This window comes from Toxotes jaculatrix, chromosome 22 (genome assembly GCF_017976425.1).
Source record: "Toxotes jaculatrix isolate fToxJac2 chromosome 22, fToxJac2.pri, whole genome shotgun sequence".
NCBI lineage: Eukaryota > Metazoa > Chordata > Actinopteri > Toxotidae > Toxotes > Toxotes jaculatrix.
Window position 1 is genome coordinate 6,110,609 of NC_054415.1, and position 23,329 is coordinate 6,133,937.

The 23,329-nt window shown below is 40.9% G+C and overlaps 1 protein-coding gene across 3 annotated transcripts in view; it reads right to left on the bottom strand.

Moving 5' to 3' along the window:
- Positions 1 to 7,304: 7,304 nt before the first annotated feature.
- LOC121175959 (voltage-dependent calcium channel subunit alpha-2/delta-1-like) overlaps positions 7,305 to 23,329 on the bottom strand; it is a 73,322-nt gene continuing 57,297 nt past the window's right edge. For all 3 annotated transcript variants that reach the window (XM_041029854.1, XM_041029853.1, XM_041029852.1), the window contains 14 exons: positions 21,779 to 21,863; positions 21,479 to 21,541; positions 20,636 to 20,751; positions 20,476 to 20,547; positions 19,990 to 20,057; positions 19,865 to 19,903; positions 19,693 to 19,764; positions 17,755 to 17,904; positions 16,595 to 16,647; positions 16,089 to 16,144; positions 15,126 to 15,252; positions 14,204 to 14,316; positions 13,379 to 13,461; positions 7,305 to 10,822 (listed from right to left, as the gene is read on the bottom strand). In XM_041029854.1, coding sequence (XP_040885788.1) covers positions 10,700 to 10,822; positions 13,379 to 13,461; positions 14,204 to 14,316; positions 15,126 to 15,252; positions 16,089 to 16,144; positions 16,595 to 16,647; positions 17,755 to 17,904; positions 19,693 to 19,764; positions 19,865 to 19,903; positions 19,990 to 20,057; positions 20,476 to 20,547; positions 20,636 to 20,751; positions 21,479 to 21,541; positions 21,779 to 21,863 — 1,220 coding nt within the window. In that variant the 3' untranslated portion in view covers positions 7,305 to 10,699. The remainder of the gene's footprint in view (positions 10,823 to 13,378; positions 13,462 to 14,203; positions 14,317 to 15,125; positions 15,253 to 16,088; positions 16,145 to 16,594; positions 16,648 to 17,754; positions 17,905 to 19,692; positions 19,765 to 19,864; positions 19,904 to 19,989; positions 20,058 to 20,475; positions 20,548 to 20,635; positions 20,752 to 21,478; positions 21,542 to 21,778; positions 21,864 to 23,329) is intronic.

The following is a 23,329-nucleotide window of genomic DNA, read 5'->3' on the forward strand; positions in this document are numbered from 1 at the left end:
GAGGAATCCAAAGCTTGGCAGCCCTGTCATACCTAGTTTCGTTTGCTTACGTATGGTTTGACAATTGCTGCTGCGTTAATTGGCTGACCAATGCCAGCAAATTAACTAAGGGTCAATTGGCTGGCACTGAAACATGAAAACATAAAACATGGAAAAACATGGCTGTTCTGGAAACTTTCTTCTACATCAGGCACCTGCATCCCTTTGTAAATAAAAGCAAGGAAGAAATAGATTATGTAATTGCAACATCATGTTTAGTTATGCTGTATGTAACCTTGATTGTTTTGAGGAGGAGAAGTAATTACCAACAGTAAATTACATTTGGTCAACAGCTGTCAGGCTCAGTTCTCTCTCAATGAATGTTTTCCAGAATACCATCAAATATCAAAAACTACTTTTCATTGTCTGTCAAATAAAAGGTTTTATTTGCGAGCTTTGGACTCTTGAGTATGCAAGACCTTTTCTTATCTTATCTTTCTGACACACCTGTCTGTCAAAACTCTGATACAGGACAGCAGGACAACTTTTGATGTAAAGCTTGCAAATAAAACTAATAAAAAATGTTCTCTTAAAGAAAGTTTGGCATGGTGAGCTTGCCAAACATGGCCTGTAATTGGCTTTTACAGTCAACATTCTCCTCAGGATGCTTTATGTGAAATCCAGTTATCATGCAAATAAAGCGTAGGCCAGGTCATAAAAGAGGAGAGACATGTTTTGTCCACATTTGGGCTTGACCGTAGCCAATAACTGGTATATTTAATAAAAAAATTTAAAAAAACACAAACTGACCATAGTTCACATGACCTGGACACTAACATCATCTCAGCAATTACAACAGTACATATGATCTGACTCGGAGTCAGCGCTCAGCAGTCTCTGCAGCCTACTGTGTCTGGATCATGAGCTATTGTTTCTAGTGTGGCAGCTGCTTCATGCTTGTCTGGCACCTCATTCACTGCTAACTGGCTCCACGTGTGTAAGGACAAGTCCAGATACATAACATGTATTTTCTGCACACACGCTCTGAGGTCCACATATTCAGGCGTAAATGCACACCTTGCCACACGCCACAGACACACGTGCACACACACACACTCACTAATCCCCTGGCTTTAGTCGCACAGCGGGAGTGCGGTGGTCTTGTGTGGCTTTATTAACTGGGGTTGGGCAGGGAGAGGGGAGATGGTAAAGCGAGGGATGGAAGGATGGAGGGAGGGGGAGAGAGAGAGGACAGAATAGGGGGATGGAGGGAGTCCCACCAGGTGCTAATAGATTTCCTGCAGCTTTGAAACGTTTGCTTGTGCTGGTCCCCTGGAATGGAGTCGGGTTTCATCTGTGGCAAATTACCCGGACCGAGGTTTGACCTCCCTTCAACACACAGCCCAGACACACGCCTGCGACACACATTCTGACACACACTTACCAAGTGGGACAGTCATGTGCTCACACCCACAGTTACGCCTACATTGCACAGACATACATCCCCAGTGGGGAAATGGCCTCACAAACAAATACATACTGTTGGGAATAATTCAACGTGGTGGGAATAATTTGTTTTTGCTCTGAGTCTTAGATGTGAAGATTGATGTCCGTCTCATGTCTGGAGCTGGAATCACAACTAGCAAAGCATATAGACCGCAATCAGGGGAAAACGGCTAGCCTGACTCTGTCCAAAGTTCAAACATACACCTAACAACATTGTACTGTCTTTTGTTTAAGTCAAACAGACAGAGAAACGTAAGAATGACAGTGTGGTTTAAGGGGGACTGTGCGAATATCTGGAAACCCAAGATAGCTAATCCAACTGTTCCTTTAACTCTCTCTCACCCACCTCCAGTGCACTAATTATGCATTAACACACATTTGCACTTACTCTGCATTTAATTACCCCTGTGCCACACACACACCAACCCTTTGATAGTGGTGGGAGAGGTGCTGCACTTGCTTGTTTTCATGCTTGTGATTTCTTCCCCTCTGGTTGTGTGTGGGTGTTGTGTGTGTTTGCGTGAGTGGTCTACGCTGGCGAGGAGGGTTCGTAAATGAGTCAGAGGAGTCACCTTTGCTCGGGAAAGTAGTGTATGCAGTATGAGTGTGTATATGTATGTGAAGGCGTGAGGATTTACAAGTCTGTTTATCTGTTTTGTGACTATTTTTGTATGCATGCATATATGTGTGTGTGGGCTTTTCGGAATGCGCACATCTGCATGTAGCTCCAGTTGTGCGATACAGCTGTATGTTTAGCCACAGTAGATGGGACTTGGCGTGTCAGAGGATCTTTAAGAGAGTTAACTTTCTGTGTGTGCCAGACCCTAGCGCTTAATCACACAGTGTTATTACATGCAGTCAAAATGCTGACTCGCTGTCCCGATCAGACACCTGGGGCTCACAGTACAGGAAATAACTCACACCCTACCAGAATAAAACGTGTCTGCCTGACTTAATGTCTGTCTTATATAATTGACTGTTATCAGATCTATCTGAAATGTGACTCATCATATCTGATAACTGTCTAGAAAAGCCAGTCATTGTTTGTGAGTCTGAGAATGAATCTGTCTGTTTGGTCTGTCAGTACAGCCAATCAGTCAGACGGTCAGTTAAAAACCTGTCTGTGAAGGAGGAAAAGAACAATAGTCATGGCAGGGGAGATTCAGATGCTGACAAATCATAGACAATCCAATTTACTATTACCATTTACTCAGTTTGCATGGCTGATTCATGCTGCGTCACTGCTTTGTTAGCAAATTACTCTTATCAAGAAAGAAATGCTCATTTCCTTTGGAGAGTCAGCTCACCCAAACTGTGCGAAAACATATTTGCGTACTTACTTCTATTGATATCCAGAAATGCAGAGAGATTTTTGCCTCCATCCAAAGACAAGCGTTGTGAAGCGTTTCTGAAATACATAGCTGAATCAATAAAAGGGTTTTCTGCAACTCACACTTTATCTCCAATGGTGTTTGAAGTCTTCAGGAGCAGATGAACGTTTTTTTTTCCCCTGTTTTTTTCCTGTTTCAGACAACATCATATAAAGCAATGGTTCTCGAACTTGGGGTAGGGTGTGGGTGTGTGTGTGTGTGTGGGGGGGGGGGGGGGGGGGAGGGGGTGGTCAGGGGGAAAATACAGAGTGAAACTTAGCTGAATGAATATCATTTGTTAATTGAAAATAATCGAACAAGAATTTGCTGATTCCGTTGTGTTGACCTTTCTTTAATTAAAATTCCCCTTTCCCTTCCGCCTCCCCTATCAATGTTAATGATTGATAAAAACTGTGAGGTGGGGGAGCATAAACTGGGGGGCATGCCAGAGAAAGTTTGAGAACCACTGATTGAAAGACAAAGTTTTGACAGCTTGTTCCCTTTTCACTCTGAGTCTGTCTGCAAATCTCTGTAAGTGCTCCTCTGTTTTCTCTTCTGCTCTGCTCTCCTCTCCCCTGAGATAAGGACCACTCACATTTCCAGTCAAGGACAGCTGATACGGAACCGTGGGTGATGCTGGTGATTCAAAAACCACATCAAACCTCCAGTACTGGTCACTGCGCGGTCCGATGAGGGAGGGCGACCCACATCTGCCTGGGGTATTTTTCTGTTTTCACGATACAGCCGGTGCCTCCACTTGAGCCTCCACTTTCTCTGCGGCCAAAAAACATGAAAGCAACATGAAAACCAATGCTACCAGATTGCAGCAATTACAACAAAGTGAGTACATAAATGACCAGCAGATGAGTCACAAAGTAACAGAGCTCCCAACAGAGCTTCGAAGTTGTTCAGAGACAACGGAGCAGGTGGAGGATATTTGGACTTTAGGCTGTTTTGGAAATAGGAGGGAAATTCTTTGATTTTGCCAGGCTAATTGTGTTAACTCCTGTTTTTTTTTTCACAAAGCTCTACACTGAGCTTGCAGGTGGTTCAAGTTGCACAAGACCACGTCAATAATTTCTCTAGCTAATTGTCTATGTAACTGCATCATAGATCATAGCACGGTTGGCCACAGGGTGAATTCGGGCCCACAGAGTTCTTGGAGAGATCCAGGAGGCCAGGTGATGCAGCCAGGTGAAGGCAGTGGCAGTTTTATTTATTTATTTTCTGCCCCACCTTCAACTGTGGCAGCGTGAACTAGCTCATTTCAAGCACACTGAACCCTTTAGGCACCAGAAATAGTCCAGAGATAGCTGCTTATCTCAGAGTTAAATAATGATGAAGACTCCATCATGGAGTTGAGTTATCAAATTCGTGATGATAAAAGCAAAACTGATTTCATATCAGCAACATAATTCTAAGGATAACAGGCTGTAGATGTTATATTCAGTGTTTGTACTATAATCAGATGCATTTTCTTGCGTATTTTCCAGACACAACAGGCTACCTGGAGCTGCTTACTGTCTACATGCATGATGAAAGAATGCTATACTTTTTCTGTAATCTCCATTGTAATCTAATATCTATAAAACAAAACAAAACATAAGAATGTAAGGAGTTGCATGCAGTTGACTGCTGACCCTCAGGGTACAGACTTTCTGAATAAGAAAGGCACAGTGAAAAAAGAAATTCTTTGGGGAAAAACAAGATTTGCTAAACATATCAATCTCAGCTTCCCTGAAATGAGATCCCCTTGTGCCTTATAAGTATCACAAGACATTTATTACAGCAGTTGTGATTGGGTTTTGATCCTGTGCCAAAAAAATGCCTTTATGAGGTGTTTGAAATTTAAATGAAGGGGTAAGAACTTCATTTGGGATCAGGGTGGCGGTTGTTGTCCCTCGTGAGCACAGAGTCGAAGTAATGACCCCTAAAATTACACTGAAGAGCTAAAAGACAGGAGATGTGGAGACAAACCAAAACCTCAACGATGCCTTGGTGGTCTTACCCTTTCTCTTTGTTGTCAGTTGAGGCTCAAAATGCTGTTTTTTTTTCCAACCATAACCCACAAAGTTGTTCTTTCTTCCCAACAAACATGTGCCTACTGGATCCTTTGTAGCCTGCATCTGCACAAAAACAAAACTTTCTCAGTGGTGGTCAGCTGGGTTTGTCTGCGGATACTCTTCAGTAATTCAAAACCAGTCACGCTGCAGGATCGCTTCCTCGGAATTGGAAGGGAGAATGCAGAAACCATATCGTCTTCATCTAGCACACGGAAGAATGCAAGAGTAAGCATTAGCTGAGGAGAGGGGAGAGAGAGGGTTTGAGAGCAGTACATGCATATAAATGAAGTGGTGAGCTACAGTATGTGACTATTCCTGGTCAAGAATGTGGGATCCCATTTTATAAAGCACTTAAAGGTTCATTCTGGTGCACAAACAACATGTGACACCATCTCTACCCTCTTTGGAAAAACAAATCTGCTGGTGTAATGAGAGGACTGTTAATACTTACAAATGTAATTACTTACATAATAAACTTTTCATATTTACTCTAGAGGGCGTTTACTTATGGGACTTCAGGCCAGATATCAATCAGTGACAGAAGGACACAAGCCCAGAGACTTAGGATAACAATCAAAAACACAACAGGAATGACCTCTTCGTGTAAACCGACTGGGTCATCTTGTTGCCAGACGCGAAATCCAGAGCCCCTGGCAGGAAATCCACTGTGTGCTGTTGACATCGCAACTCATCCGTGACAGACAAGGAATAACACTTTTGGAGAGGAAGAGCTTGGGAAAAAAACAGTGGAGTCCAAGAAAGACAGGGTGCTGTCACCGGAAAACACGGTTTTTATCACGATAATAAATCTTTCATACAATATTCACTCAAGGAATGAGAATGCATTAAAAACATTACACGTGGTGAAAAATATGCTGTGGTTACAAAATATAAGAGACAGTGCTTATAAGTCAAAATCCAAGAGGGCGGAAGAAATGTAGTATGTCATTTCTTTGCATTACGATGTTGATAAATCATATTTTGACTTGGTATTCTGTTTCTACACTGATGCAGAGTCCATAAAATCATACTTACCTAAAATAGCCGTTTCACAAATTTGTGGTCGATGTTGTTGTAGTTAATTTCTGCCACAGCATCTGTAAAATATGTAATTTCAAATGATTGGTCTCTGTATAGTCATTCACCAGCAGTTTTACCAACAATAAAGTAAAAAAAAATATTAAAGACATTGTAATTGGTCTCATTTAAAATGTCCCCAAGCACCTAAAGGATTTCAGCTTTTCATGGGCGAGCAGCATACCATACAGAACTAGGGTTAGTTTTAACGTCCATAATAAAGAGTAAAATGAGCCTGTAGTTTGTCTTTGGGGGGCAGTGAGGAATAGTGGCTCTAACAATCTGGATTTGGCCACAGCTGGTTTCAGGTTCAAGTGTAAAGCGAACTGCGCTAACGAGAAAGTCACTTACCATTTGATCAACATGCAATGGGGAAAACAGGAATCACTGTAAATTAATGACCAGAGGCTCATTGCAGGTCGTTGTTAATGGACGTGTCCTTGAGCCAAATTCAGCGTTGTAGAGAGATGTGGCTGGACCTACGCCTCCGTCGTTTCTTTTCCTGGACATTGTTGATTTTGGCTGGATGTCAGTTTCTGATGCTGGCTAGACACTGGGAGAGCAGACTCAGGGTGCTTCCTTCTCATTCTCACACACATTTGGATGGGAAATGCGTGTTGGCAATGTGACAGAAGTTAGTAACAGAAATCCGATCCACTGTGGAAAAAAACCTGACATTTTGCAAGAAAAGGACATCAGCCAGAACTCTAAGCAATGCAACAGATAATAATCATAAACCTTTATTCTGAATATACCTTGCTTGCACATGAATAAACACATTTTTTCTCCCCAGGATTATAAGCTTTGTTCTTTTTTTCTTTTTGAAGAGAGCAACATCAGTTTTGTACGAAGTTCCACTAAAGTGTAACATATTAAAGCACAATCAAGGGAGACTGACAGAAGGGTCCACCAAGACACTCCCAAAGCTGAGTCTGATGAGGAATGACTTGATGGATGCCTCTGTCAAGAGCCTGTCTTAAATCCAAAGGCAGGGAAAGACTGACTGACAGGCCGGCCAATCGTCTGCTAAAGAGTGACAGCAGAGTAACAGACACAAAAAAACCCCACACACATTAAGCAATCCTCAAGATTCCAGAAATAAAAAGGCCAACCCACACGATCCGTACAGAGAGCACCAACAGAATCAAAAACACTTCATATCACATTGAGAGTATATTATTCCTGAGGTGACAGCATCTGATTTTAGCACTTAAAGAGTAGAATGGAACATCTGGACAACTATGAAGCTCATGTTTATTTGCCAATGTTTTCTGTGCATTTCTAAAAGGAGCCAGCTGGAGAGTTTTTGCTAGTTTTAGCATTCGGATCAATCACTACATTTCATGTATACTTTGCAGTCTACTACTGCCAATCATTTTTCAATTTTTTTGAAATTTGGATGTACTTTTTCTTTTCTGTCTCTTACTCTCTTAGTCATCGGTATCCACTCATTTTCATACAATATCAAATCCGAATCTTCAAATTTGCTGTTGTGTGATGAATCACAGTGAACATCAGATCTGCATTAATCCACATTTTTCGTGTATTTAATGAAGCTTATCAGACCAGAGCCGAACCAAATGCTGTCTCCCCAAGAGAAAGGCAGTAATAGCTGATCACACCTTATCATGTCATGAATTAATGTCTGACACCCAGGATATTATGCTTCCCAATATTACACATTAAAGCAGGAGCACATTGGATATGCTTTTCATTAAAAAAAAAAAAAAAATGTCAGCCACTATCATGCAGCACAGGGAAACAATTTATGAGACTTACATCTTGCCTTGGTAACGTTGCATAAATGTTATATTAGGATAATAGGTTTCTCCACAAGAGAATAAGAGAGTCCTATATGGCACTTGATATTCTTGAGTGTTAGTAAATGTAAAAAGAGCATAAATACCATTGTTAGTTTTACCACATTGTTTTAGTTGGAAGGTTATAGTTAAAAATGGAGGAAAACACTGGGAGAAAAAAGTGCACCTCAGACCACTTGGAAATTACTGACGATGATGGTGGTTTAATGATGGTGGTGGAGCGTTGCCACGAAATATGACTGATGTAGCATTCCTTGATCTGACTGGGAAGAATGCATATAATTTAAAAAAAACAAAACAAAACAATATTATGTAATGTGATGTAATAGCAATTATTTAGTTAAAAGAATTCTGAGGAGGGTGGGAGACGAATGTCAGTGGTAATGTGGCACACACATTTTAATTATATGGTTTTCACTGTCACACAGAATTAAGTAGTTTCCTGCAAACATGTGTCAGTGTTTATTTTAATATACACTTCTTAAAGATGCACTCCATTGTTTGTTTTAGCGGGGCTCTGCATATAGTGTCCTCAGAACCATCAAATTACTAGTTGATGCTTTCAATGCAAAACAGATGAAAAATCTAATTTTCATGTGTTTAACAGTGAGTTGTGAGGATATTTGATGATTTGGGGGTCCGATTAGTCACTGTGTAGTGTATCCTTAAATTATCTGATATCACTAAACAGTTGTAACATAATGGTTACTGTTATGGCAGGTCTCTTGCCTTTTCAGTGAACTAATGAGGCCTCACACATAACCAACCATATGAATCTTTTAAATCTGTGATTGTCCGTTCTGAACACTGTGTGATTACTTGTTGACAGCAGTGCCAAACAAACCCTCAAGTGCATCTGGTTTAAGTAAAAATGACATTTTTTAAAGCTTGTTTTGTAAATAATTATAGCCAAGTTCTCTGACATATTATTTCCTGTCTAAATGCATTACTTTTTTCTAATCCTCAATTTTGTGTGACAGCATAAATTAATTACAAAAAACAGTGTGCAATTTTTCACATATTGCATATTCAGTATGAATTTATATTTTCATTCTGAAATGATTAAAGTGGTTTATTTCACATGCATAATCTTTGCTGACATATTTGGTAATGTACTGGCATTTAACTGCTTTAAGAGTCCAGTTTTGGTCCTTTGTAATCTTTTATTATTTTGTCAGATTTATTTTGCTCGGCAGCAGGTGTTTGGTTGATTAATGCATTTCTATTTTCAATAAATCTGACTACTTAGTTGTCCTTGCCTCCTGCAAACAAGATGACACTTGCTAAAATCATCCACAGTAAATCATCTGCAAATGTTCTTGCCTAAGTTAGGTATTTTCTATTCATGTAACAATTGCAAAAAACAAGATGAACACACAGTATATTGGATAAGATGTAAGAGCAATAGAGAGGATGAACTGACCGCTGCTGTATAGTGATTTCCACTTAGTGATATTACGCTGCAGAGTAATAAACTGCAAGAGGGAATTCCACTATTACATAGACACAGGGGCTGTTTTTCAGCCAGAAGATCAAACAGTGAAGACAAATAACAGCTGCACTTTGAATCGCAGTGCAGATAGTAGTCATTTAATTTAAAAAGTGACAGCAGTGAATACAAATGTACTTTTTTTTTTGTTGAACAAAATGTCAAGTACAAACTCTCACCTCCCTCAATCATTTTCTTTAGTGGTGGCATTAAAACAAACAGTAGCAAGATGTCCTGATGCTTCATTCAAATATAAAACCAAACAATGGTCAAATAAGTAAATACTACTCTTCTCTCCATTTAGCAGCCACAGTCTACAAAGCTAAAGGGTTCGTCTGAGTTACACAGTCCACATGGCACTAGAGATTTTGTCCACTGGCAAAGGACACCAGCCAGGCTCATTGTGAATGGTTAATGTGAGCTATGGCAACAAAATTTTCACTGGAGCAATCCAACACCAAGGTGGGAAATCCAGACACATTTACCACTCGTGATCATGGCTGATGGTTAGATGTTCAGCTACAAAGTTAAAATCCATACACACAGAAGCAGGTGCTCTGTGGCAGTTGATGGGTTGGTATCTGTGCATAAACATAACAACGAACATGATTTCCACACTGCAAATACAGAATCTACATGAAAGAACACCAGGGCGAAAGTGAAGGCAATGCCCTTAAAGACGTTGTGAAAGTGTTCTAGATGGTGCAATCTAAAAATCAGACTGAGACAACATTATATTGTCAGCAAGTCAGCTGAGGCAAATGAAGGGCAAAAGCTTGTGATGTAACAATTTGGCATCTCTTACTGCAATTGTAGCCAAATTCTGAACCACAAAACAATAAATACCTAATAACTAGCCACTGCAAATCGATTCAAAATAAATTATACCCCTTCAAAGGGCAGCATTGTTTCTGGCAGTGGTGAATATAACTGCTCAACATCTTCAATAACCAGTCCCTCCCATCATGACTTCAATCCCTCTGATACTATAAGGCAGTCCGATCTCCCTCGTCAAGCCAGAGAAGGTTTGGAAGTTGCCAATCAAAATTAATCTCTGGATTCCTCTAATCTCAGTCGGCGGGGACCATTAAAGGATGAAGGATAGCAGTAAGTCGAGGTCTTTCTTATTGTTCAAACCAGTATCTTCTGATACACATTTCTTTTGTCACTTGTAACCTTGCACCTGGTGAAATCACTTTGAGAAACCCCTGAAAATGAAGGTATTAAAGAAAAAAAAAGGAAAATGGTAGAATGCAGGGCTCACGGGTTTTTGCTTATTTGTTGCAAGTGCTTCTCATCAGGCGTTCATCATTGTGGTGGCAGCATTGCATGCTGGTTGCCATATTGGAGATACGGAGGGAGGGAGATAGAGGGTGCGATCAGGTTGTTCAGAGGTCATGAGGGGACGGCGTGGTTTCTGGAACCAGTCAGAACCCAGAGCAGCAATAGCTGGAGGGTGATCATTAGCCAAAGTGAAGAACTCAGTCCGGATGCCCCGCCACAGTCAGAGTCCTCCTCCTGGTGCCAAGCAGGGAGGAAAAGAAGTGAATGTACTGTTTGTTAAAACCAACACAATGAACATTTTTCAGGTGGCCATTTGATAAAACCCTCCCCCAAACAGCTGCTGTCTAATCGCTAGTTAGATGCTACGAGAGCAGAGACTAACATTAACAGAAATTCTGCTACATTTGTGGTTTGCTTTTTGGGACATGCCCTGGTTTTTTTGTATGATATTGTATGTAGCCACCCAATGTATATTGACCTGGAAATATAAAAATTACTTCAAAATGTCTTTTTTTTAATACTTGATTTAACACTTAGTCAAAATGTATGGCCAAAACTGATATGATACTCTGTGTGCTTAGCATCTGGAGGGGTAAAAAGGGAAGAATGCTTTGTCCTGATGTGTTTTTGGTGAACAGTTGAGAATCATTAAAAGAGATGTAAAAGCATCTGGATGCAAATGAGAAGTGAGTGGTCTGTTTTAGCTAGCGTCTGGCCACATCAGTAATCAGATGTTAGTGGAGATAGACACTGGAGTGTATTGCCTGAGACAGACAATGATATATGGGGAAAGGTACAAAGAGCACAGCTTGAAGTTCAAAGTCAGGTGAGACAGAGAAAATGTTGGCGAGAATCAGAAAGAGGCAGGGAGGTAAGTTGGAGGAAGACAGATGGTGGTAGAACATAAGAGAGAGTGACAGGTAAGAAGGAAAACTGTAGGAGAGGAATGGAAAAAGACAAGAAGTGGTGGAACAAAGCAGAGATGTAAAAATACAAGAGGAGATAAGGTGAGGAAAACAAACAGAATGGAAACATCAGGGGAAAGAGAGAAAGGGTTACAAGCCAAAGACTGTTAGATTGAGTATAAGATAGTGGTAAAATGTTAATGAGAGAGAGAAAGAGCTAGCGTTATGGGACTGACCCGAGACAGCACATGAACAGTGGCAGCAGTAACATGAGCAGAGAGGAAACCAATGGGGAGCCTGCGCTCCTTCGGCACATGGCCTCATCCTAACCATCAACAGCCAATCACAGAGCAGGAAACAGAGAAAACAGAGAGAAAGAAAATCATGCAGCAAAAGGTCCACATAGTTTGCAAGAAGTTAGAAAGCAAATATGAGCAGAAGAGGCAGATAAATTAGTTTAAGTAGACAAATAATAGTACAAGACAGATGCATTCACTTCTGAGACAAGAGTGTGAGAGAAAGAGTTAGTGTGTGGGTGGGTGTTTGTGTGTATATGTGTATGAGCAAGAGCAAGACAGTGCAGGCATTAGAGTTAATTCATAAGACGGAGAAACTCTGACATTGGAAAAAGACTATAGAGTGAAAACAAACAGAGCATTCAAGCACAGAGGTTTCACACGCAGAGATTCTGTGCTGCTCATAAAAATGTTTGTTTAGCTTAGTTATTCATAAGTTGAGTAACAACCGACTGTTTGTCTTTGCGTGGGAAATCTGCGCACATACAGCTTTCGAAGGACTGAAAACAAAACAAAAAAGAAGTGACATGCACCATGTAAAGATATTAGTGATGGAAAGGTGCCTTGGGTAGGATTTCTTCACTGATATATTGTTTCCATATCAGGAGAGTGGCTTAAAGATTTTGGTCACTGGCCAGGAAGACTAAGAGTTTTTCCTTTAAAAAAAAAACAAAACAAAACAAAACAGTGAAATCCTTCTGGTCTGTTTTTTTATTGGTCCCTAATATGTTGCTTTCGCTACCTCTTATTTTCCAGGTGATCTGTCAAAACAGATCAAGATGTATCATAATGAAAAAAAAAACATCCGGAAAAATGCTCTCAATTACAGGCACTTTGGGGGCAATAAATTGTCACGTTTACCTCCAGCATTTAGCATCTAAAGAGTTGCTATAGAACAAACAGAACTAAAAGGAGAATTCTCCAGGCTTCTAAGTACATGATTCCAAATTAATGCTAACGTCCGGATATGGAAATAGGCAACTGTTTGTTAACACATTGACCATGTTAGCTTTATAAAGCAATAATATACAGTACGACTGTTGTGTTTTAAGCTTGTTGCACTGCCCCCAAGTGGCCAACAAAAATCAGCTAATGTAGGTTTAATTTTATCGGATTCAGATAATGTGATATGGTTAATTTAGGTCCGTAAACAAGCTCAAATTCCAGTAATATGTTAATTTTGATTTATTGGCCAGACCTACCTCTGGTTATTAAAAATAAAATGTCAGATTCAGATTTACAGATGATAATAATGGTTTTGTTAGTGCTATTAGTAGCAAACTTACTGAAACTCTGTCCTGTAAACTGTAACCTAGCCTAAATTTGCCATGGCATATACTGGAATGATTTTAGCAGTGAAACCCAAACAGTAGCCTCGGGGCACACACTTTAATTCGAAAGGCTTTTCCGATTTCAGGCTCGGTTTTCTGCAAACTTTTTTAATTCTTATGAGAGCAATAAAGCAGCACTGTTCAGCAGCTTGGCAATGTTGCACATGAAACCCTACACAGAGCACCCTTAGCCACAAATCTGTGCAGTTCAAATCATTCTTTACTTGAAGCTGTCCAGGTCTGATGAAAGCAACTTACAGCTTCGTTGTTATCAAAACAGACTGCAGGCCCTTTCCTGTACCGAGGATTGTCAACCAGCTCACAGGGATCAGGACCATCAGCTGGATGAGTAAAGTCAGGATCATGTCACAGTTTCTGACTAATTCTTCATTAATAACAGCAGCAAAAAAAATGTTTTTTTTTTCTTTTTCAGAAGACATTTAGCTCTGATGACTACATGAAAGATGATTATAAATAGAATCTTGATTACTGTGGCATTACATTACTGTCCAAATAAAGCCGATCCAGCTTAACTGTTGAAGGACTTTTAAAACATGAACCAAGTTGTCTCTTTTTGGATTTTGAGCATATTGCTCAATACCTCAATGACGTGGCATGATTTTCAAGCATTGTGTCTTCCAAAAGGCTTGATCTATAATTGACCACAGCCCTGTGTGCTTGAGAGAACCTCGTAGATTTGTTTGTAAGCTATTCAACAGAATTACCCCACATTACCATCTGCCATACAGACACACAGAGAAACCCAATGCAGACACATCTGAACTCTGGGCCAAGTTTTACAATATCAATCACTGTGGAAATGCTCACTCATTATTTGGATGGATAATTATGGGTGATGGAAAACAACTCCTTTACGGAAGCTTGGAGAGAGAACATTCTGTTGTTTACTGTGAGTTTCCATTCAACAGTCTGTGGTGAAAATATCAGCTAAATGGCTACATGTCATAATCAGTATCTGTCCATGTTAATCTTGTCAAAAACTCAAACTTTTTACACATCTGTTCACTGAATCAAATGTACATGCTCTCTGCCAGATGATAGCTGTGTTAGGTGAAAGGATACACTGCTCTTCTTTCTGTGTCATCTTGGTGTCGTTACAGGACGGGCAGGTGAGTTTTGCATCAGCAATGATAAAGACCAGGTTTGTCTTGGGCAGCTTTTCAGCGTAGTAGAGCCTGGAGAGAAGCAAACACACACACACACACGAGACACATGAGGAGTTGTTGACACATGGGACTGAGGCCAGGAAAGATGGAGATACAATTTCAATGAAACTAGCTCACAAAAGATGCAGGAAGTTGAATGTTTAACCAGAATGCAATGAAAGGAAGACACAGATTCTGGTCTGTTACTTTAATATCTATTTGAGTGAGGAGCTGCTAAAATAGACAGTAATTGTTCCTCATACATGACTAAGCAACACTCTAGAAAGCCTTTAATCTTTAACGCAACCCCCAAACTGCAAACACAATGAAAAGCACACTGTGGATCGCTAAATCAAGTTCCCTAACTGCTTTTATTCCTAAGGGGACACAAACCTGCTGTGCCAGCCCACTGTCGTCCAAGACCTTTACTGAAACCCACATGTCGCTGGTGCACGAATGATTTTCTCTGCTTTTTTATGATGGTCATTAAAAAGAAACGTGTGTGCGGCTAATGTTCAGGAACGCTGCACGGCATGCGGGCAGACACTCCATTAGCTGGCACGAGGGGGCCTTAAAACAGCGTACGTGTACACACACAAGTGCACAGTCACACACACGAACGTGCCAAGACGGTGGTCCTCACTAGTGACTTGACTTCACCTTCATGGCATGTGAATTTTTACAGCCCCCTCTGAGTGCCACCTCTAGGGACTTCATTTGTGTCTCATGGATGCAAAGGTATCACTACAGGTCAGGGAAGCTGTTTGGACCTTAACCATGCTCTGGGAGTATGTATGTACAGTATGCTTATGGTTTGAAGATGGATTTGATGCTTTTACCTGGAACAGTTCTGACAGTCGAGTGTGCCACTGAAAGACAGCTCGTCATTCATAAAGTAAAACTGAGTTTGCTTGGTGATGCAGACCTCTTTAAGCATAGGATTTGACACTTCATCATCCATTTCAGCTGTAGAAGGACACACATTATATTAAAATAAATACTGTATATATGTCTGTAGATGTATATATCTGACACAGGACACAAAACATTGAAAACATAAAAGTTAAACATTGTAAAAGGAAAGTATTAAACATATGAGCAAACAATTGCTTATTTACATATCCAGCAGATATAGAGCAACATTATCATTCATTTGGTGTTTCTGACAAATTTAAGTCCAATATTCACTCTTCCTGTAGCTCTGTTTTGGCCTCCTCCAATGCCTGAGGGAAATATCTGACTCATTACCACCTATATGCTCTACAATTTCCCCTAGCTGGTTGCTAGCTCTGTCTCTTATTCTTGGTGGTATCTAGCCATGCTGATAGCCATGCTTTTGAATTTAGTATTTATCCAGGTTTTGAGATAATGTGGGTGAGCAGACACTTTAACAAGTATCATCTTGATCACAAGACATATAAACACTATAAACGCAGGGTGACCTGTCATTTTATTTTGTTTTAGATCTGTCTGTAATCTGTATCTTCTAAAAAGCCCATTTGAATTCATACAAAATGCCCGGTGCTCAGTCTGGTCTGGCTCATTGGTTCCACATCTTGTATACATTAATTCCTCAGACGAGGAATGAGTGATCAACTGTCTACAAACAATACTGTTATTCACTACATATCTTCAGAGTACTACACCAGCATTTCAAGATAAAGACACAGTTGCCAAACAAAGGCCTTATCAAAGTGCCAAAAATCTAACATCTAGTACCCTTTCATTTCCATATCAAGGCCACTTGGGCTGCCCATGCTAGCTCATATTCTTTTCTCTGGGTTCCACTGATGAGAACTCACCTGCATCCAGGACACTGGGGAATGTGATGCTGACCAGTATCTGTTGCAGTATTGACCTAAGAGAAAAAAAAAACCCCAAAGATGACAAAATATCTGGATTCACTGGAACATAAATGACAATAAATCACCCGTGTAAATGCTGATGTGAATCAAAACCCAAGTGACCTAAGGACCAAAAAGTATTTCATTAAAAATGTCTTATTGCCTACTTTGACTTAAGTCCGAATATGGCCACATAGTCTGTGACCCGAAAATCCATTTTTATTGGACATATTGTGAAACAAGCTGTTAATGACATCAAGACATAGAGACAGCATAAATCAAGAGAAGATTTTGTGGAATGTTGACTGTTGTGGGAACAATTCAGCTATTAAACAGATGCTATACGTCTATTTTGAAGGAACAAATCCTTGCCTGCTCTCCATTAGGATCATTTGGAAAAAAAAAAACAGGGGATGACACTAACCAATGCTAACCATATTGGAAGTTCAGAAAAAAGGACTCACCAGGCTGCAGCTGTCGCCCACCATCCTAAACTCAAAATATCGGCTATTGTGGGCTGAGAGGGAAAAACAAAATGAAAATTAAAAATGAAAATTATGTCTATAATTAATTGTCTAACAAACCATTTTAAGCTGGTTGAATCAATCACATCCTGCTTGTGTTTACAGTGGCTACAGACGGTCCAGCTTTGCCAGACACAAAGACCAAAAGGTCCAGCCAGAGATTTTATTTTCTTCCCTCTCAGAGGAAATTAGAACACAATCCTCCTCAACAGATGCGAGCATAAATATGTAAACAAAGAGCCAGTGAGAAAACAAAGTAGCACACGGTTTAAATAAAAGGCCCAACATGTTGCTTTGATTATGCTTAGCATGCGAGGGCCTTGTTTTGGTGAATCAGTGCTGTATCCTTTCTCTTCAGTCGATGGTGTGTTGAGTCATCAAGGAGTCTTAACTAACCGTGTTAGAGGCATCACTGGCTGTTGACAGTGTCTTTGATCAGATGAAATCCTCGTCTTTCATCTCACCTTGGCCACTCAAGCATGTTGTACACATGTATGGTCCACGCTGGGAAATTAGGTGGCTTCATTTTTCTATTAGTGAGCGGATTTTGCATGTATACATACCAACAGTATGAATATGAATCTCTTTCTTTGGTATCTGCTCATTACCTCTACCTAGCGCTACCCGTAATGTAATCCTTTCAGGATTTGAGAGAAATTCATCAGTATTGAAGTAATGTCTGCCGGACAATTTGCATCATTTCACTCTAAGTTGTACGTTTTGTAAGTGATGAAAAACAGTGCCCCTTTCTACATCAGTTGGTGTGTAAGCCAAGCACGCCAGACCACCTAATCCTGTTACTGTTACTGCAACTCCCACTCTAACAATTTCACCATACCCTCTGCTTCCCTTCTCCTCTGCTCTACACAGATTTATGGTTCCCTAGTGAGTGAAGGTTTGTGTGGGGGCATGTGTGTGTATGTCTGACCATTTGGAAGTGTGTGAGGAAGCAGTTATGAATAAAAATGGCTGCATGTGTGAGTAAATGTATATGTATGGCTATCAAAATGTGTGAACATATAAGTGTGGGTGTGCACATATGGGTGTCTAAATGTGTGTGGTAGGTTGTGTGTGTTTGATCTCTGGCTTATGCAACTCACCACATAGACAGATCGCGGGCCTGCATCCGTCCTGCTCTCTTTTTTGGTATCACAGAGCGACTGGTAGTCAAAGGTCTGCTTAAAGGTGTACAGGGAGTTGGTCAGGTTTCTCATCAGTGCTGGGTCGATAAGACCAAAGAAACTTCCGATCTAATGGTAGAAAGAAGAATGTAGAAAAAGAAGCAGAAAATGTAAAAAAAAACCCCAAAAACTTTTACAACACTTTTTGCAACCTTGTTAAAAAAAACACCACAGTCAGAACAGATTAGGTAATATAGTAATTAACTGCTTGGCTGCCTTTAGGATAATCCTTAAGAAGAGATTCAAAGATAGCCAAAAGCAGTGTAACCTTTAGCTTCCATCAGCAAAAATGCTGCAGAGTGCCTAAAAATGGTTTGATGCAGAAGAAGACTATATACCTATATACCTCTCATTCTTGCAGTCAAATACAGGCAATGATCCATGCACAGATTATCATACCACCCACAAACAGTACTTTTTAAACACAAATTAATGTACATCAACCCTTTATCCATTATTACACCGGACTACCAGCGTGTAACCTCACAGCTTCATAGGGGAAATGATTTCTGTAACAAAGATCCACTGAGAAATGTTTGAACCCTCTGTGTGAGTAAAAAAAAACCTTTAAAATGCACATTGTATATGTCAGTGATTGAGGATTTCCTCAATGTTTCTCATTTACAGAGTCTGTAAACATTTTTTCACTTTTGGCTTGTATTAGTTAAACACATGCACAAAACAGTCAAGGATGTGTAAACGTGTAGAAAATGTTCACAGTAAATTTACACACACACACAATAAATCTCCTTTCGAACCAGGGTGATGGACTTCACTTAAATCTGATTAACACAGTCCACCAGGCAACTATAAATTTCCACTAAGAGGAAGTAGTTTGTCTCGGCATCTCAGAGCTGTGACATGACCGTGTGCATGGGAGTGTTTAAGTACTTGTGTATCCAGGAGGGATTATGTAAAGTTAGTAGTATTCATCTATGTGTGTGCATGTGTGTGTGTGTGTGTGTGTGCTGAAAGATGTGGAGTTGTGCTTATGCATGAATGCATATGTGTGTGTGTGTGCATGGAAGGAAATACAAACTATCCCTTTCCGTCCACTTTGTAAGGTCACTGTTAACAAGCCGTCCTCAACATATCCATTCCTCTTTAGCCTAACAGCCATAGGATATATAAATCTTCCAATCTATGAGGTAAAGGAAGCCTTCTCTCCTTCCCCTGTGCAATAACACAAATAATGAATTAACAGTCACAACCCTGTTGGCTGCAGACTCCCCGAGGGTTCTGGGGAAAGAAAAGGAACGAGCTGTAGAGAGAAAGACATAAAGAGGGAGAGAAAGCAAGAAGCTTATAGTTGGAGAGAAACTTCGCTCCTGTAGGGAAATATGATTGAGGGCACACAGCCTTTTCCAAACAAAGCCTCAGTCCCATGGTTTTAGTGCTGCTGCCAAACTTCAGAGGGCGACTGATTTATCCAGCGCACACCCAGCCCTGATTAGGAAGGGGCCGAGGCCGCATGAAAAAACATTTACTCAGACGACAGCAGGGGCTTGCTCTTAGCGTTTGGGTGATGGAGAGTTGGAAGAAATGAGCTTGCTTACTTTATTCTGTATGTATGTATTTGTGCATGTACATGTCAGTAATTAGAACAGAGAGGTCAAATTGTGTTTGAGAGCCTTCATTTGCTCAGTTTTTGTTTGGGTTGTTAGGGTTGATTGTAAGTTCACAACAGGTTTGGCCGATCAGTGTTAAGTGTTGCTGTTCTGATCATTTCATTTGATCAATAAAGCTATTTGTTACTACTTAGTGATATTTCATTAATTTTTCTGACTGCACAATCACATCTTACTATGCTGCCTTGGTCTGTGGTTTTGTGCGTGACAGTAAAATGCAGTGGCCCACCTGATCGACATATTCATCTCGATTGGACATCACCAGGAAGCCTCCATCATCCAGAATGACACAGTCTACGTACTGGAATCACACAGAGACAATAAAACGGTGTTGCATTCTCAGGATTCTTACCCATAAATAAGAGCTGAACAACATAAAAATATGCAATTAAACCTCTTACCACATCATTTCTCTGGCAGCCACAGATCTCATCATTGCACTGGAAACACAGTAGAACAGAGAGTGATGAAAGCCACAGTCTGGATCAAATATTTGTCCATATGGATAAGTGTCACACATACTCACATTCATCCTCTGTGTGGTGTTGATAAATTTCGCCATCCAGACACTGATGTCCAATTTTACTCCAACCACTGGGATAAAACACATAAGCCAGACATCCTAGATCATGTTGGACCTCTACGTCAACTTTACTCTCTGAACTCAGAAAAGTAAAACTTGGCCAAGGATCAGAGGAGACTAGACAACCTGATGTGTGGTTTGTGTGTGTTTGTGTGTATGTGTCAGAGGGAGGGGGGAAATAGACAAACGAGGAGTAGCAGTCCGCGAGTGTGTCAGAAGAAATGAAGTCATGAATAGGTTTAAAGCTGTAGGCTTGCAAATGGTGGTGTGTAAATAAGACACAAAGCTTGTGTGCATTTATGTGTAAGTGGCAGAATGAATCAAGAGTGAGCATCAAACTTTAGAATCAACTTGAGGAATAATGACTATAATTGTGTAAATACAAGCCCCCCCCCCCTTTTCTCTTTGTGTGTGAGTGTGTGTCCTTACCAGCGGGTTTAAGCGTGATATCATCAACATTGAGGTTTACTGCTCTGCTCACCAGGACTGAGGCATCACTTGCTGCAAGAAGAAGGAAAACAGGAAAACAGAGTCACAGAATATATCTCTCTCACACACACACAGATGCAATATAATGGCTGTTGCTCACAGTTCTCTTTGTGGTTGGTCGGTGTTGGAGTGAAGATGTACAGGTCATTGTCCAAGCTCCTCTTGTAGAAACTTAACTCATACGTCTCTGCTTCTTCGTTCCAGTACAGCCCAGCACTGTGAAATACATGTGTGCACACACACAGACACAAAAGCAAACACAAAATGATGCAACATACCATACCAACCACATTTTATGTAACTTTAGCAACTATAGACCCATTTCCAATCGCCCGAGCCCGAAAGCAAGCTAACAATCTGTGTTTGCGGTTGATTGTGGTCCCCCATGAATGAACTGTGAGATTCTTTTGAATCCCCTTGAAACTATATTGGCAGATATGCATTTCAGTGATGGGGAGAGGGAGAGAGATTACAGCAGAACCACTGCTCCTACACAGTGAAAGGAAACAGCTGAGGAGGTCTTACAGTCTGATTGGGATGGCCAATGATCGCCTCACTACAGTCACATCCCACTGGGAGGATACCCCAGGTCAGGTCCAGAACTTGCTGGAGGGATTATACATCCCATCTGGCCCAGGAATGCCTTGGGATGCCCCAGAATAAGGAGCTGGGGCATATGGATAAGGGCCTGTGGGCTGATTTGCTCAGTCTATACCCCCATGACCCAGACACTGACAAGCAGCAGTTGATGGATGGATGAATGTTCAAAATTTCAGCGGATCTGGTTTTATACCATTACTTATAAAACTTAAAGCATTTTATGAGTAAGCTGCAGCTTTCTTAGCAGACCACATCATTACTCCTTATCAGATAATCCCAAACATATTATCTCCTCCTCCCCATGCTACTACATCAACCCCCCCTCTCATCATTTGATGTGTACCTTTTGGGGTAGACCCGTGTGATTCCTCCATCGGTGGCAACAAATCTGGCCAAGACACCAAGCCTGACAGGCAGAAAAGATAAATCTATAAAACATACATTTACAAAAATCTGGAATGTGCCTTATGCCTGCATGACATTTACTGGTAATGCTGAAATACTTGAACCATCTGTATTCAATTTTTCCATTTGGACATTCATTACCAAATACCAAGTAACAAACCACATTTCAGTTCAGTTTTGCTGGATCACAAAAAAAGCACTGAAGGTAGCATAGGCAAAATACTGAATCTTCACTCACTGCAACTCGTTTTGTTTCCAAATCTTGATCAGATCCGAGGTAATGCCAGCATCCAGGAGCAATCGATTCACCAGCTCCACGTTACCTAAACAGCAAAACATTTAAGGGTGTGTTTACATGTTTGGTCTTTGATCTGTCAGACTTCAGCTCTCAAAGTGTCTCATCTTTGTAAGACGATGTTGGCATTTTTGTTGTTGGAGACTTGCTAGGTCTGAACAATAGAGGTGTCCAAGAAATATAATATAAATGCTTGAGGAGTATCGACAGCCCCCCCTCCCCGCCCCCCAAAATTTAGTACACCATGGGAAGTCTGTGAAGAAAAGGTTACACCTCAAAATTGTCTTGTCAAACAGACACAACCTTACTATGAAACTGAAGCGATGAAATATGCGTTTAGGTTCACAAAACACTATTAAATAAATGTGCCTGACGCTGCCAAGGCGTAGGTGGTGGGTTGATATAGGTGTAACAAATTATTTTCAAAGACATCCAACAAGACCACAGGACAAACGTAGCAGGCGATAAAAGCTGCTCGCCCATTTTTTGGGCCGTGCCCGCCTCTTTGAACCCTCCGACGACCCGCTTCAGTCCATTAACGTCGAGGCTCGTCGATACACCCCCACCACCTACTCCAATCTTTATGACACACCACACACATCAGAGAAAACAGCTGGTGTAACACTTTATTTCCCCACTGCCCCCCGCCCCCTCTTGTGCAGTGGTTTTCATTAGGGATCCTTTATTGAAGGCAGCCCAGGAATTCCTAATGTACTTCACCTTCTTCGCCACTGCAGTGGCTTAACCAAGTAAAGCGTGTAACGATACTTGAGCTGCCAATAGTCCACATGGGCCGTACTCCTTTCGCTGCACTCCCTATGGACTCCATTAAACTAGCAGCTAATAATGGTGAAAGTAATATTTCAATTGGGTGAAAAGTTTTATTGGATTGATCATGTTGAGATGTTTGAAGTGAGTTCTTAAACGCAAACCATCAAATTTTATAATGGGACACCATGCAGGAGCTCTTTTATAAACATCCGGGGACTCTTTTGTTTTACTCAATAAGCAGATAAAGTGAGTGATGCGTGTCAATCAGTGTATGCAAGAAACGGCAAGGATGTTAATGCGTTGGTCAGATGTTTGGGAGAAGGTCCACTGGCCCCTGATTTGTGTTTTATTGCTCCGCTTGCGCTCTTGACTTGACATGTCCTGCTCTTTCTCACAAACACACAGTAATTGGATGAGGTCGAGTGGCTATAGGTGGGGTGTGGAAGGAATATTACCGGTGAATATTGTGTGTGTGCAGAAGCCTGTGTGTGTGTCACATCTAAGCCGACGTACCTCACACATGTGCACTGAGGCGTGTGATGGGGAGACTTTTAGAGTTAGCATCAAATGGGTAACACGAACTCAGGGGTTCCACATTACAAAGCTTTGTCTCGTCATGCACACCAAACCATCCAGCCAGACCTGTATTTCACTGGAAAGAGAGACCTCTGGGAATAGGTTTCGGTTGGCGCTCTTCCATTAAATGTTCAATGCACACCTTAA